The sequence below is a fragment of the Delphinapterus leucas genome, chromosome 1 (assembly GCF_059928025.1).
Source record: "Delphinapterus leucas isolate spDelLeu-1000000601 "Yukka" chromosome 1, BTC_Dleu_Yukka2, whole genome shotgun sequence".
Classification (NCBI taxonomy): domain Eukaryota; kingdom Metazoa; phylum Chordata; class Mammalia; order Artiodactyla; family Monodontidae; genus Delphinapterus; species Delphinapterus leucas.
Genome location: NC_143129.1, coordinates 137,127,260 through 137,144,160, shown reverse-complemented (window position 1 = coordinate 137,144,160; position 16,901 = coordinate 137,127,260). Strand labels below are relative to the sequence as shown.

Genomic DNA, 16,901 nt, shown 5'->3' with positions numbered 1-16,901 from the left:
TGCTAATCCCAAAGTCCTAATTTATCCCTCTCCCACCCCCTTTCCCCTTTGGTAACCGTAAGTTTGTTTTCTATGTCTGAGTCTGTTTCTGTTTTGTAAACAAGTTTGTTTGTATCATATTTTGGATTACACATATAAGTGATATCATATGGTATTTAACTTTTCTCTTTCTGGCTTACTTCACTTAGTAGGATAATCTCTAGGTGCATCTATGTTGCTGCAAATGGCACTATTTCATTTTTTTTATGGCTGAATAGTATTCCAGTGTATATGTATTCCACATCTTCTTTATCCATTCATCTCTCGATGGATATTTAAGCTGCTTCCATGTCTCGGATATTGTAATTAGTGCTGCTATGACACTGGGGTGCATGTAACTTTTTGAATTAAGAGTTTTCTCTGGATATATGCCCCGGAGTGGGACTGATGGATCATACGGTAGCTCTATTTTTAGTTTTTTAAGGAACCTCCATACTATACTCCATAGTGGCTACACCAATTTACATTCCCACCAACAGTGTAGAACGGTTTCCTTTTCTCCACATACTTTCCAGCAATTATTATTTGTAGGCTTTTTAATGATGGCCATTCTGACTGGTGCGAGGCGATACCTCATTGTAGTTTTAACTTACAGAAGAAATGTCTTCTAATCTTCAACATAAGTAACATTCAATGCTAAGAATGATTCTATGGCATACTCTAGAAACTTCCATTGTTTCTTTTTTTTTTTCTGTCTCTTTTTTGTTGTTTTGCTTTCCTTTGTTTCTTATTTATTATTTTACATAATTTTTTTGGAAGAAAAAGTTTCAGTGATTTCAGCTTTTTAAAGCTAGAGAGGAAGGTCCCTACTGCCAGAATGCCTAAATTTGAATCACAGCTCTGCTGTATACAAGCTATGTATACTTAAACAAGTTACTTAATCTCTCTGTGCCTTGGTAATCCCTAGCCCATAGGGCTGTGCTACCAATAATACTGTACGTACTTAATAAATGTATATTGCTTTTGTGTATATATGTGTTTATGTTGTGTGTGTATAGATATTTATTAAAATATTAATTCATTTATTTGTTTTAATATCATTTACTGAATTAAGTAGAAAGTGTTGTTGTTTTTCATTGGCTGTGACTGGCATTTCCCTAAGAGCTTTCTAACCATAAAAGTAGTAGGTATCTATAAAGCTCTTTTTATCTGGTATGAAATCAATAGTACTGCCATTATACACTAGCATGTTCAGACTAAGAAAGAATGTATCACAGGTTTCCTTTAAAAAGATAGTTAGCTTCTGCAACTATCCCTAAAAATATAGTTTAAATTAGCTTTATAACTCCATCTAAATTGTGCTGACTGTCCACAGTGTTTATTTAGAGATGTAGCAAAGGTAATTTTGTCTTGGAGGCACATGTAAAACCACAAGATGGGCAATAGGAAAAGATTCTAGGATAAAATCATGAGCTAACACAACATTGTTTAACAAGAAAAACAAAGAATGTGTTTAGTTTGCTCACCATTAACTCAAAAAAGAACCAGGCTTGTTGCAAAGCTGATTCCCGAACGCTGCCACTGCAAACAACCCACTGCAAAGCCAGCTCCTCATGAAATAGCTATCCAGAAGTAAATCCAAAGTTATTATCAGTGTCAGGTCTGCTGGTAACACAAACCAAATAATGCAAGTACAAATGAAGATATAATGAGAATAAGCAAAATAAGGCATGTGAACCATTCAATGATGCAGTGAGGACACCCATTAACGAAACGGCTATTTATACACATAAGACAGTGGCATGTTGAATAGCTGAAAAAATTACATGTTATCTTGGAGTAAAATGTAATTTTAAAACGACAGGTGGGAAATAGCCTCCTAAATTGTACGTGCAAAAAGAAACTAGACCGAAAACTCACAGTTACAAATAAAATCGGGCTTGTGCCTTACATACATATTTCAGCATATGCAAATACATTCATGAACTTTGCTGGTACAATTTAGGAAATACCTTTAAAAATTTAAACTTTGATATCAGCCATTAATTTTCAAGTTTTCAGGTATTTAAAGTATTTTTATTAAAATAGCAGAAATTTCCTGCCTTATAATGGATATGCATACAAAGCATTTGCACAATAGTGTATATTAATATGAAAAAGGACTAACAAAACTGTGCATAAGGGAAGCAAATCAACATATCTTACTAAGAGTGATAATTTTTCTAACTCATCTTCCTTTCCCTGGAGATTTAAAACACAAAACAGAAGCAGTTACAGAAACAGAATTAAGAGTTGATACAATCTCTTTGGTACTAAAATTTAATGATCAAATTTAATGCACTAAACTCTAAAAACAGTCATCTGCAAAGATATAAACATTATAATAATGTAAAAGAGCTTGCAATGGAGAGGTATGCCCAAAAAGACATCAAACAAGCAATGCTTGCTCAAATGTATTTTTAAAAACAGTGCAATTATTGTAACGTCTCATACTGGTTATGTAAAGAATCCTTACATCTACGTAATTGTTGGAATTATTTTCCCCCTACATGGACTATCTTCATATGAATCTACCTTTTTAGTTGGTAAGCGTCCCGTTAATGTTTGTAAGAAACTTGACGTCTCTGTGTGCGAAGACATACGATTACAACTTCGATCCATAGCCTATGGAGTGAAGATGAATGAATGACGAGATACCATTAAAGTCTGCTGTGGATGACTATGCGGTTCAAGGGTTATATACAATTTTTTACATAGAGTTTTACTGTCATTTTAACAGCCATCTGTTTTATCACTCATCCCATTTTCACTATTTTAAGTTGCTTTAACGACAATGCATTAGAAGTATCAAAATGGCTTCTATTTATTTTATCTTTAAAAGATAAGTATTTTAATGATTATATAAATCCAGAGTGCTGCAAAGAATGAAACTTTTATCTGTGTGATCTATACACATGCATGTATCTAGTAAGAAAATGTAAAAAGTAAAAACATACTTCTCACTGGTCTTGGACCAAAAAGAGAAATCAAGAATTTTATATTTAATTAAAAAATTAAAAGTTTAGAATCATTTCTTTCATGTTTCACTATCATCAAAAATTACGATTCAGGTTAGCCATATACTATATTAAATATAAATCATTTATAATAAATTTGCAATTAAAATTTTTCTTGAAGAACGAGAGCATTGTCCTCCAAAGCCAATACACAGATGAGAAGTATATTTTGAGGAATCATGCAGTATTAGCTATCAAGCAATTAGACTTAAGTAAGCAAAACCTAGTACAAATAAGTTACAACAAATTTCATACTTTGCAACACAGTACAGTTTAAAACAGATTTTTGCTTCTGGCACTTAATCTTACAGCATGGGGATCATATACTGTTCATATTTAATTTCAGTTTATTACCAATATTTCTAGTCAGTGATTATGAAGAAAATGACAAGATAGTAAATGCTAAATGACAATGATACAATAGCTACACTTTAAACCAAAAGCAAATGGAAAACTGTCAGGTTTTTTCCACACAAAAAATTTTTAAATTCCTACTAAAGATGCACTACCCCAAAAGTAGAAACTGTTATCAAAGCCATCAATTGCATAAGCAGCAGGCACTGAAACATCAATGGGGTGGACAGGAGGGAAGGAGAAGGAGACAGGAAATAGGAAAGGAGAGTATTACTGGTGCAATTGGTGGTATTCATGCATAGCAGTTGGAAAATGTGCTAAGTAAACAAAAATACACACTTTTTAATTATTAAAAAGCAAGCCACTGAAATCATAGTATATACTAAAAAGTAATGTTCTAAAGGGAAACATCAGCAGCGAATAAAGAAACCTCTAATATAAACACCACCTGTGTTGATTCTGCACTTGGACTGGGGTTGGATCCCCATGGGGCAGCTTTTGGACCACCAGTGTTAACCCAGGAATTGGAGCGGTCTAAACCCTAAGCATATAATAGAAAGCAGTTGGAAAGGAAAGAAATATTACATGTGGCATGCTATATTCTTAAAGAAATCCAGACTTTCCAATGCAAACATGTTTTTAATTAGTACTGTTAAAGCAACCAAAATTTTTAGGCATCTATAGAATATTAGTTCATCAAAATTATCTCATTACATAATTTTTTAAAAATCACAAAGAAAATTAAGTATAGCATTTAAAGGTAATTTCTCTTTATATAAAGGGATCACCTTTAAGTATCAACAACTAAAGATCCCACAGCACCATCCCCCCAAACTCTCTTCAGAGATGGTACAAGTTAGCAACAGACAATTTCCTCTAAATCTAACTAGGGTTTAAAGGAAAAAAAAAAAATGGAAGAAGAAAAACATTCCAATCTTGTCTAAAAGACTAATTTTATTCCATCTGTCATCAACTGAAAGCTTTTGTGTAGCAGTACTCCATAATTCTATTTGAACTTGCCTCCTCTTTTAGGGACCAATAAGAAAAATTAAGTAAAAAATTAAGAAAAAAAAAGATGCCCGATATTTGCTCCTTCCTAAAAATGATGGTAGCTTTGGAGTTGTGCTCAGTCTTATTGTGCTTGTTGAAATTAAACATAATGGGTAGATTTATTAACAAATAATAAATTTATGAATTTTATTATTTAAAAAAAACATAATGGGCTACATTTTTATATAAAAATTGTAAGGAAAAACATTATGCCAGGGCTGTCTGTAGGAATTGTATCTTCATCATCACTATCGGTAATTTGAAGTTAATTTAATATGCTATTAATGTGTATGACCAGAAGTGAATTATGTCTGTCTTCTCTGAAAGAGGTTATTATGATCCCAGGTAAAGGGAACTGGGGCTTTACTTCAATTTCTTAAAATTGATTATTAGAATCACCTGAATTATAAAATTCAGATTCTGGCCCTTACCCCCAGAAATCCAGATTGAGCAACATGGGCTGGGCCCTAGGAACCTACGAACAGAACTGAGCAAGGTAGAAGAGATTTTTAGAGGACTGCTGAAGACAACACAAGACAAGCCAACTAAAAATATTAGGGCCTGAGTATGAACCCAAACCAGAAAGCGCCAAAGAAGGATAGGTAAAAGAAAAGAAAGAGTAAACAGTGGTAATCAACTCTATGTAGACATTAGTATCACCTGGTAAGGTTAAGGACAACCACCACCACAAATGTGCAGGGCCCTACCTCTGAACAGTTATATAATCTCTGGGAGTGAGGCCCATGCATGTATATTGTGGGAAGGGAAGGAGGAGGTAGGGGGGAAGGAAAAGGGAGGGGAGGAGGAAAGGGGAGGGGGAAAGAGGGAAGACAAACTACTACTAGCTCTCAAGGGCTTAGCTTTTAGGGAGAATATTTCCCTTCCTTTTCTCACTATTTTTTCCAAAAATACAAAGAAGTTGAAATGATGATACAGTAACTACCCATTTCCCCTCATTTTTGACACTGAATGTGTAAGATGAGAGTTAAAATTCCAATCCAGGTTCTACTGCTTACTAACTGTAAAATCTAAGGTAAGTTATCTAATCTCTTTTTCAGTTTCTTAGCTACAAAATAGGAATACTGATAAGTGTCTCCCTAATACTGTAAAGATCAAAGTAAATAATGGAAGTAAATCACTGAATACAATGCCTCAAATATAGTAAACTCTTAAAAAATAATTTTAACAAAAACTTGCCATACATGTTTTCTTAAATGCTTCCTAGCGAAGTATATTGGGCAATATTCAAATACTCATAAAATTATGTAATCAATAGATTTGTTTAAAATAAAATACCCCATTTTATACGTATTAATAAAGACTTCTCAGAAGCCCATTATATTATTTCAAATAAAAGCAAATCAGCACACAATACGTTTTTCAGGTAAGTTAAAACAAAAAATTTCAGTCTCCCAAATTATGTCACTACTCATGTCACAAAAATAACAAAATATAAGCATCTAATTTCTGCAAAATTACAACTGTGCTCTCTCTACCATAAATTTCTACAAAAAGAAAAACAATAACTTTGCCGTACTCATAAGTTCACTTTTTAACTTCTTGCTTAATAATTTCCTTTAAAACTAAGGCACATGCTAATGAGTAATGTGAGAAAAAACAATAAATCTCTTTGTGCCATTAATTATACATTATATCCACAATACTGAGGCTTTGAACAGTTATAATAACATCAAGTCAAAGCCAACTGTTTAAAGAAAACTGGGGGCCAATTTATTTGTAAAGCAAATTATTTCCACAATTTAAATGTCATACAGCTAAGAATTATATCAAACAGCCCTTAGTTAAGCAAAGTCATCACTGATATTTACTAATATAATAACTATGTTTACATATCTCCAACTAACAGAAGAGATTAATCAAATGTGTGTACGTGTGCATGAAAGTGTTTTTATTCTGTTTTTGCCAAATCTCTGTAACATTATTATTTTGTTTTGTCCCTTAGGTATAGATAGGCTCCTTCCCTGAATAAGGCTCACAGTGTATCTGAATTGACATCAATATTCATGTTTCAATACAATCCTCAGCATAGTGGATTTAGTAAGCTATGCACACAGTAAGCTCTCAGTTTTTGAAAAATAAATGAAAAAATAGGAGATGATATATTAGAAAGAAACTAATTATCAATGTAAAATTGCACTGGCATTTGCTTAAAAGCAATAAAATTCAAACCTGGTGCAACCATACATTTACACAACTGAATGTTAAAAGAATATTGCTAGGACAAAGAAAGATCAGTTTTGGCAAAATAATTATGAAAAAAGTCTCACAAATATGGTTTTATAGCCACTAGAGTAATAAAAGCCTGATGATAGTATTTTAGAACTTTAGGAGTTCTGCATTTTGTATTAGGAAATAAAGTCTAACCAAAACTTTCATAAAACCGAATATCTTAAGATCTTTAAGTATTTAATTAATCCTGATAGCAAGAGGGCAAACAAAAGCATAATTCAATTTTTTAAAAGTTATTTATTCTTGCTAGAGATACTCAATGCTTACTAACATTCATTCTTTGGATACATGTGTTCTGAGTACTTTTCATATGCTGGACATTATAGTTGCTTTGGATACATCAGTGAACAAATATCTCTGCCCTCATGGAGCTTATACTCTAATAAAGGGAGACAAACACTAAAAAATTAACGTAACAGGTAACTAATTTATATGTTACATTAAAAGGTAGTAAATGTTATGAGTCAAAGAAACAGAGTAAGGGGATAAGAAGTCCCCAGGACAAGGCTAAGGAGAAAGACACACTTATACATTTAAATAAGTGGTCAGAGGAGACCCCATGGAGAAGGTAGTTCTCTGAGTACAGACTTAAAAGAGGTAAAGGAGTTAGTCATAGGATCTTGCTCAGAGATATGACATAATCCAACTTAAGTTTTGTTTATTTGTAACTTAAGTTTTTAAAGCAGTATTCTGGTTGCTATGTTGTGAAGTGAGTGTAGGTTGGAAGGAAGGAAACCATCTTTAAGACTATTACATTAATTCAGGAAGAGATGATGGTAGTTCAGACTAAATGGCAGTACTAGAGGTGATGAGAAGTGGCTCTACCTTTAACATATATGCAAATCTGAACTAAAGGATTTACAAAAGGCAGCTGAGTTTAGAATTCCAGAGAGAGATCTGTACTTGAAATACAATTTTTGTGAGATATCAGCATAAAGTGATACTTACAACAACAGGACTTCATAAGATCATGAAGTGAGTGAGTGTAGAGAAAAGAGAAAACAAGACAAGAGAAGACAAGAAATAAGGACAGAGGCCTGGGGCACTTCCAAATTAAGAGATCAGAAAAAGAAGAATCTACAAAGGAGACTGAAAAGGTATAATCAGTAAAGAGGAAAATCAAGATAGTGTAATGCCCTAGAAGCTAAGTAAATAGAATAAATTGGAGAATTAACTGTGTCAAAAGCTGCTGTAAGGTAAATTCAGCCAAGTGTTGAGATTTAACCTTCAGATTTAAGAACATGGAGAGCACTGGGGGCATTAGAAGGGCAGTATGGGCTGAAGATCCAAGGAATATGTTTGAAGTAGGGTAACAGGAGTTAGAGAACGAGAGTAAAAGAATTGGAGACAGCAAGTATGGAAAACTCTTCTAAGGAATTCTACTACAAAAGGTAGCAGAGAAATGATGAAGAAGCTACCAGCAGAAATACTAGAGAGGAGATTTTTTTATGGGAGAAATTTTTTAAAATTTATTTTTTATCCCATTTTATGGGATGGGTTGATTTAGTAGATGGGGAGAAACTGATGATGTAGAACAGTGATGAAAGAACTGCTGGAGTGAGGATCTTGAGTAGGTGAAAGGGGATGGGTGGTTGTATACAAATAGGGAATGGACTTAGGGAAATGGACAGTTCATCTATAGCAGAGTTTTAAGTAGTAGATAGTAGTAGATGGTAGTGGATAGGTAGATGTGATGGTCAAAGGTGACAAAAGTTTTCTTCTGATGGCCTCCATTTTCTTAATGAAGTAGGAGATAAAGTGAGGAGGGGGATTGGTGGGGAGCTGTTAGAGGGTTTGAGGTACCAAAGAAGGCATTAAACCTTTTTCTGGGAGAATGGGAAAGTAAATGGAATAAAGAAATATAGTATAATTGCTTGACAGCATTAAGGGCTCTCTTGAGGTTCATGGCCTTTAATTTCAAATGAGACCAGTTATCATGGCATTTCTCAAAGCATGTTTAACGGCACAGGCAGTCAACTGAATTCAGCTATGGTTTGAGGTTTGGCTAAGCAAGTAAAATGAAGTAAGGGAAAGATAAGGGAATTGACGTTTGTTTATAATGGTAATAATTATAATGATTGATCATGGAATTTAAGCTGGCTAAATTGGAAGAAAGAACATTAGGGGCGTGAGGTACAGTAAAAAGGTCATACGATCAAGTGATTGGAGGTTGCCGAGCAGAGAAATTGTTGGAGTTGGGGTACTAGGCAGAAAAATATGAGCTAATGGTTAGAGAACAAGATGCATGAAATTGAGATAATGAGGATTAAAGTTATTCATCATGACAAGACTAAGGGTATGACCATGGCTAAGGCAGAGTGAAAGACAAAAATCATTAAAGAAGAGTTTCTCTAATTTCCAAGCCAATAAAATCAGAATAAAGAGTAGCTATAAATAACCTTCAGATTCCTTATAATTTTTCAATGAGATAAAATTATACACCATTATTATTAGGGATTATGACTAAATGATAGTCCAAAATGAAGGTAGGTAGCTATCAAAAATAATGCAACCAGGGGGCTTCCCTGGTGGCACAGTGGTTGAGAGTCTGCCTGCCGATGCAGGGGATGCGGGTTCGTGCCCCGGTCTGGGAAGATCCCACATGCCGCGGACCGGCTGGGCCCGTGAGCCATGGCCGCTGAGCCTGCGCGTCTGGAGCCTGTGCTCCGCAACGGGAGAGGCCACAACAGTGAGAGGCCCGCGTACCGCAAAAAAACAAAAAAAACGAATTAAAAATAATGCAACCAAAAAAAAAAAAAAAAAACACACAAAAACCATTTGAATAAAATTTGATTAGGACAAGACTGTATTGTCATAAGACAAAGTCTCATCTTATGACGGCTTTCTCAAAAGTTTATGTATATAATACCAGAAGCAAGTTTACATTATTATTATGTCCCATTTTATGAACCACTTGAAAAAAGACAAATAATCATTCCAATACATGTATACTTTTGTTCTAAATCTTGATGATATAATCTATCAAATACATCATATATAAAGGAAAACTCTAGAATTATGCTAAATGAAGCATAATGCAAATCTTACAGAAATTAAGAGATGTTTCAAAAGTAGAACCTTGAGAAAAATGGCGTCTAAAGCTCTTTAATAGGAAAATTTCTTATAATTCACAAATGAGATTCATTCCACTGAAGAACTGTATTTACGTACGTAAATTATGTTTAGTATTACCTCCATTACAATGAGAAAAGATCAAGAATGAAGACAAGGATAAAAAACCTTCTCTTCCTAGACATGGAAAGATATGTGGAGGGAGAAAAGCTGTCTCTTTTGTAATTCCTATATTACTCAAGTTACTCTGCAGTAACCATGTAAATACATCTGAACATCATTTTCTCAAAAGTTCACAAAAAGTGAAAGTTTGTTTAATTAGAGTAACACCTATTTGGATCTTTAAGTTATTGAAATTCATGTTTAATTTATTTTTTAAATTATAAGGCTACAAAATATTTTTTTCATCTGTAAGAAATTACTTTTAAAAATGTATTTTTGATCTGTGAGAAATTACTTTCAAATTACGTAAAAGGTACTTTAAAATGCGCAATGCTAAAGTTTATTAGAAGTGTCTGAATGTAAAATTTCTGTAACTATATGAGTAGATTTAAGCAATTCTGATGTGTTTGATCCATATTCAAGTATTTCACACAAACAAGCTCAGATCATTAAAAAAATAATAAGGTCTATTTAGTTCAGGCTAAGGGTTAAACACAGACCCCAAAACACGTTTACTAATTCTTCCTCATATCCTAATTAACAGACTAAAATGCCAAAGAAAAGTTGGCTGTGATTCCATAACAAAGGTATCTTCCTTCTTTCTAATAGCAAAAAATCAATTTAAAATGGTTTGGTCAAAACCAAACATAATGTGATTTCTTGGCCTCAGTCTTACTGTTCTTTTTTTCCACTTTGATTTTCAAACTCTGAGTTATTTTTGTACTTTAACTATAGAAAGGTAATGACTACTTGTTCCTTAAGTATATTTTGGGGGGCAATAAAGATTGATGCTTACATAAAATACAGCTGGATCTTATATTGGCTGGCCTCTCCCTTATTGTCTGGGATAATCACTAACCATGATTAAATAAATCATATTTTTCTAATCCTGGTGCACCTTACATAGAGTTTTCCATGTGAAATGTAGCTCTATTAATTGTTAATCATTGTTCTTGATACTTTTGGAGAAGGGAGGCTCATATTTTAAGTTGATAGTATGTCCCAACTACACAGCAGTCACAGGTCTCTTTTAATCCTCTAGAAAATCAATCTAACCATTTTTCACATGATAATCAGACAGACAATGAGTCGTATGTGACTGGTCATCCTGCACACATTTTTTAATTTGGCAGATATTCTTGAGCAGAGCGCACAAACCAGTTTGTAATAGCAAAAACATTTAATAGAAACATCAAACATTTATGTGTTCACTGATAGAATAGAAATGTACAATTTCTTTCTTATTACTAACTCAAATACATTTTAAAATTAAGAAAAAGTGAAACAATTGGACATTTCTCATTTGTTCACAACGTGAAAACCAAATTTATAGACGCGTATCTTCAGTTTACCTTACTGCCGATGATTGACCGTACTTCATCATCTGGTGACGTGGGAGTTCCAGATATATCTGGATTACTATTACTAAGGCTCCGAGAACGATTTAAATTAAGGCTTGCAGGTCTCACAGCAGATCTAGCCATTGTGGCATAATGCACTGATCCTCCCAAACCCCCAGGACCTAGAGTTGTACATAAAATAACATATAATTAAGCAAAAAATTAATCAGCAAAGGACCTGAAAAAATCTCTTCCACTTTACAAAATTCCACAAAGATCATAAATTGCTTTTATTTCTAAATGAAAATACTATAAATAAGAAAAACATGGCAGACCTAGTGATAGCTATACAAAGATAATTTATTTTACAGCAGCTGACAAAACCATGTGAATTATAAATACAATCATTATCTCTTCAATGTTTCTATGATTATGTATTACATATACAATAAGAAACAAAAGTAATAAGAAACATACACAAACGTTACCTTTCCTTATACATGAGGGTGTCTAAGACCCAAAATGCTCCAGCTAATATCTTTTCCTTTTTTCCCACCCCTCCTGCTCTGCCCCTTGAAACACAATCACTAAGAGGGAGAGCCAATTTCCTGTCAATATCTCTTAAATGAAACTATGGCTTAGGTCTCTATCTTTATCAGTGACAATTTTAACTATAAAAAAATGGCATCTTTATAATATACATACATAAATGTATACTAAAGATAATTCTCCTAAAAGCCCAGGTTATACAAAAAAAAGCAAAGAATCCCTTTTTTGTCTGAAGTCAAGCCTGATACCATTATTCAACCAGGATCTATGAACCTAAAGCACCCAACAATTGTATCTCCATTTTTCTTTTTTAAAGAAACCTGAGTGTCATATTTGCAAATGACACACACCTGTCAACTAAGTAGTTTATAGTCTTCAGGTCAGCATGTAAAAAAGACATTTTGCAAAATCTGTGCAATTCTAATAGTGTACTGAATGGAACAGTAAATGGAGTAGCATTATATACAGTCCACAATCACTTATATACTCAGAGACTCAAGTACTATAATTTTAGAAATCAAGATAGGAAATTATGAGCAAGACTTTAAGAGTCAATTAGCTCTCTCTTTCAATTAAGAAATAAAATGTGCTAAAACTGAGATTACTATTATGCCTAGTTTTCAGAGTGAATGTCATAATTACTTGTCACCATTATTAATGCTAACACTGACAACAGCTGAAAAGGGCACTTACCATTATCACTAGTGAGGAATGGATGACTCATACAGACAAATATGTAAACAGGTTGAAAGGTATGCACAACATAATCATTAACCTACTAACTGAACAACTAAAGAGTGATTCAAACTAAGACATCCCCCACCACCACCACTACCACCTATGTCATATAAAACAAAAGTAAGTGGCTACTCTGGGCTCTAATATTCAAAAAGCCTGTATGATTTTATTGACCATGAAGAGATCAGAACTTTCTAGAGGATAATCTTTTACAGTATTGTAGGTTTCACAGGGTTACCAGGAAACTACTGAGCCATCGTATTTCTTCTTTAATGTCCAATAGCACTCTGAATGACAAATATAACATTCTATTTATCTTTTTTTTTTTTACTGAGATACTGGGGAACTTTATGCACATATTTTTAACACATAATCAAGAGAAAAAACTGAACTGGGAACTGTAAGGAAAACAACATTGCCATATGTACCCCAAAATATAGTAAATAAACAATGAGCAGAGAGATGTTTTTACTCTTTGAATAGAACATCAGGTCCCTAGAGCTGAGCCACAAGTCAACAGCATGTATTATACTGAGAAAAAGAACTCACTTTATTAAGTAACAAGAAGAAAATCCTCCACAAATGTCTTTTCTAATAGAAATCACCCTCACTGCTAATTTGGAATTTGGAGCAATAGCCTTTTATTAAACTGTTCACAAACAGCAGTTCGTACGTCAGACTACATAATCATAAATCAAGCTGAGATGACTGCATTAGCCTCAAATAGACTCAGAGAACCTCAGTGGGGATTCTTAAATACTCTTCCTTCCAATTTTACCCATAATGCCTTGTGATGCAACTTTTTTTTTAATTTAATTTAATTTTTTATACAGCAGGTTCTTATTAGTTATCTATTTTATACATATTGGTGTATATATGTCAATCCCAATCTCCCAATTCATCCCACCACTACCACCTCCCCCCACCCCGCTTTCCCCCCTTGGTGTCCATCAGTGTCTCTATTTCTACCTTGCAAACCAGTTCATCTGTACCATTTTTCTAAATTATTTATCTTAACTGGGAATGATAAAATGCTTCCAGAGACGGAAGTTATTTTCAAGGTTCATTTCCAAAAATTAATTCAACCAAGATCTCTCTAATTCAACTTAAAGGAAGCTGTATAAATAATGATGCTTTAAAATACAACCTATTTATCCTTTTAACTCCAGTACATAGCATAGTCCATGGCACTTAGCAGGCATTCAACAAATGTCTGCTATTGAATAAATGCATCACACCATGGACTACAAGATTATTTCAATCCTATTATGAACACATAATCTATGCAAGATAGTTTCTTAGTAAAAAGAATAAAATACCTGGTGATGGTGAATTAGGGTAAGTATTCGGTAGGCGAAAAACATAATAGATATATGATGCGAGAAGGCTGTTTCTGCCATGCTGGTCATGATTTCCTTCCAAGTTTTTGTGAAGCCGATTTATAATTGATGCCATGGCTTCAAATGATGCTTGACCTAGATTTACTTTTAAGAAGGAGGAAAATATTTTTCCATTAACTTTTTTAGACTGTAAGTTCCAAAAAGATCAAGGTTTTGCCTTCACTATATGCATTAAGTATAGTGACTACACACAGTAAGCGTATAAAGATGATATTTGATATTAATTTTATGGTATCTTTATGATACTGTATTAACTGAATCAAAAATACTTTTCTTAAAAAAATGAGAAAAAACTAATTTTACTAATTTAACATGAAAACTATGTGGCTTTGCTTCGTGAGAAAAAAGAATCATCAAACAGTACCCACTACTTTGTAAAACAATACAAAGCACATGATAAGTAAAAAATCTATCTTATATATAACCTTTGAGAAGTAACTTCTCATTTTAAAGATGACTCTGAGAAACTAAATACCATACATTGAGCACATGTCACTTTTGTTTATAAAATAAAAATTACCAATAAAAGTAGATTATTAAAAATATTAACTTAATAAAAAAGAGTTGATAAGCAACTTAATTGAAGTGAGTAGCTCTGTAAAAGGATTAGAAGGAAAAAAGGGTAGAAAACCAGGTTGAGGTAAGACTATAGCACATTAAATGCCAGGCTAAGTAATACCTACTCAGCCATTCAAGTTAGTATATAACAAGAATTTTGCAAAAATTGGGAAATTCTGGTAGCTCAGTGAATAAATGGATAATCCAAACAGCCATTCTGAGCAATAGCACCTCACATTTTATGATTTATTTAATCAAGACAGGAATTTATGAACAGATAATGAGGCCAATTAAGTTTTCCTGAAAGTGGAAATATCAGATAGAGTGGTCATTTAGGAAGATTAATCTATATATACTGAACTAGAAGAGAGACTAGAAAGAGAGAAACCTAAGCAGGGTTTAGCAATCCTACCTGTGTTCCTGGTTGACTCCTTTTCCTTTTCCTTTTCCTCATAGTAGCTATTCCAAACCATCAGAATCCTTCACAAAACTAGGTCCACTTTACTCCCTTCTCCACAAATCCTGCTTTTTATCTCAGGTAGAAATTTATAGAGCATGAAAGTCCTGAAATTTTTACTATAAATTTATCAGAATTTGAAACAATTTTTAGTTCCTTTCCAAAGGAAGCAGTGCTCATCTCCTATATAAGAATGATCTATCCACCTTAATTTTTGTCCTACATGCTTGCTTCATTAATTAAACCCTCTTGCACCTCTATACAGATTCTCAAAGCATATAAACATGCTCAAATCTCTCCACTCTTATGCCCTAATCAACCTTGCATCCTCTTCTAACTAAACTTCTCAAAACAGTATAAGCTTTTTGCATTCCTTTCACCATCTGCTGTTTATTACTAAATTCTCTGTAATCTGGTTTCTACTTTCACTATTTGACCAAGACTATTCTCGTTAATTTCACGTGTGGACACTTCTTCAGTATAGTAGATAAGAGTAGGACTCTAGAGTCAGTTGCTTGGGTTTGAATCCTTAGGTAAATTTTTTTTTTTTTTTTTTTTTTGGCTGTACGCGGGCCTCTCACTGTTGTGGCCTGTCCCGTTGTGGAGCACAGGCTCCGGATGCACAGGCTCAGCGGCCACGGCTCACGGGCCTAGCCGCTCCACGGCATGTGGGATATTCCCAGACCGGGGCACAAACCCGTGTCCCCTGCATCGGCAGGCGGACTCTCAACCACTGCGCCACCAGGGAAGCCCCTTAGGTAAATTTTTAAGCGTATGTTCATCATTTTATTCATGAAATCATAAAATTCATACCTATACCTAGAGTTGTAAAGATTTCATACATTAATATAAATAAAGTACATAGCACAATTCCTGGTACACTGTGTTGTGGAAATGTTTGTTACTATTGTGATTATTTTACTATACTATCTACAAAAATGAACAATGTTAACTTTTTTTTCTTAAAACCTTCTATGACTTCTGTAACATTACTCTCTACAACATCTCTTCAGTATCTCTTAAACTACCCTCTCTTCTCTATCCCACCATCACTGTCTTTTATCAGGACCACAGAATTTTTTGTATAAAATTCAAGATTTCAAATCTGTCTGCCTGCCTCCAGATCTTCTCACTTTCAATCTACCTCCGTGCAAAATCATCCTTATAAAAGCCAACCTAGTCACATTACTTTTCTAATTAAGACCAGATCCTTCAAAGGCTATTGATTCTTACAGAATAATAGTCCAATTTCCTAATGTGTCAAGGACCCTACTTCATCTCCCCTACGACCAATATCATCTCTAATCACTAACTCTCCAATTCATAACTAATTACTTGTAATTCCCCCGGAATTTCCAGGTTAGTTTATCTGTTTATGTACTATACACATACTGTTTCATTTCCCTGGGCTAGTTATTTACCTGTCAGACTCCTACTCATCTTTAAATGCTCAACCCAAGAATTACCTCTACTTACAAGTGTCCCTAAAAAAAATCTCAAGGAGTTGAATACTATTCTCCTTTGTGCCACCACTTAATACGAAACTTCTATAACAAGTTAGCTGAAATTTCTCACAAACTCAACTACTTTGCAGGATTGGGTGGAAGCTGTTAGCAAAAGTAAAGGAATGAATCTTGGAAAAAAGGTAGGAAACCTGAATACCTCTCCTTCAAGAAAAACTCACAAGAAAAAGAAGATAGAGATTTTGAGTCAACGAAGAGAATAATAGCTATATTAAATAGAGGATAGCAGATGAGTGAAAATGTAGATTATAAGTCATGTAAAACACAATATGATTTATCAGTTGCATGTTTTCTTAACTAGTCTATGAGATCCTTAAAATCAGAAACCATGCCTTTGTCAGTGCCTATCACTGTATGGTACATATTAAGTGCTTAATAAATATTTGGTGAGTGAATAAATAAATTTGTTTTCA

General features: G+C 33.8%; 1 protein-coding gene across 3 annotated transcripts in view; it reads right to left on the bottom strand.

Moving 5' to 3' along the window:
- DOCK7 (dedicator of cytokinesis 7) overlaps positions 1 to 16,901 on the bottom strand; it is a 212,821-nt gene that overhangs the window by 86,166 nt on the left and 109,754 nt on the right. For 2 of the 3 annotated variants that reach the window (XM_022581251.3, XM_089921600.1), the window contains exons 21-24: positions 13,870 to 14,034; positions 11,276 to 11,445; positions 2,554 to 2,643; positions 1,506 to 1,601 (exon numbers count right to left, since the gene is read on the bottom strand). In XM_022581251.3, the coding sequence (XP_022436959.2) occupies positions 1,506 to 1,601; positions 2,554 to 2,643; positions 11,276 to 11,445; positions 13,870 to 14,034 (521 nt within the window). Of the gene's footprint in view, positions 1 to 1,505; positions 1,602 to 2,553; positions 2,644 to 3,837; positions 3,931 to 11,275; positions 11,446 to 13,869; positions 14,035 to 16,901 lie in introns of all 3 variants that reach the window. The other variant, XM_022581248.3, reaches the window with a different exon arrangement.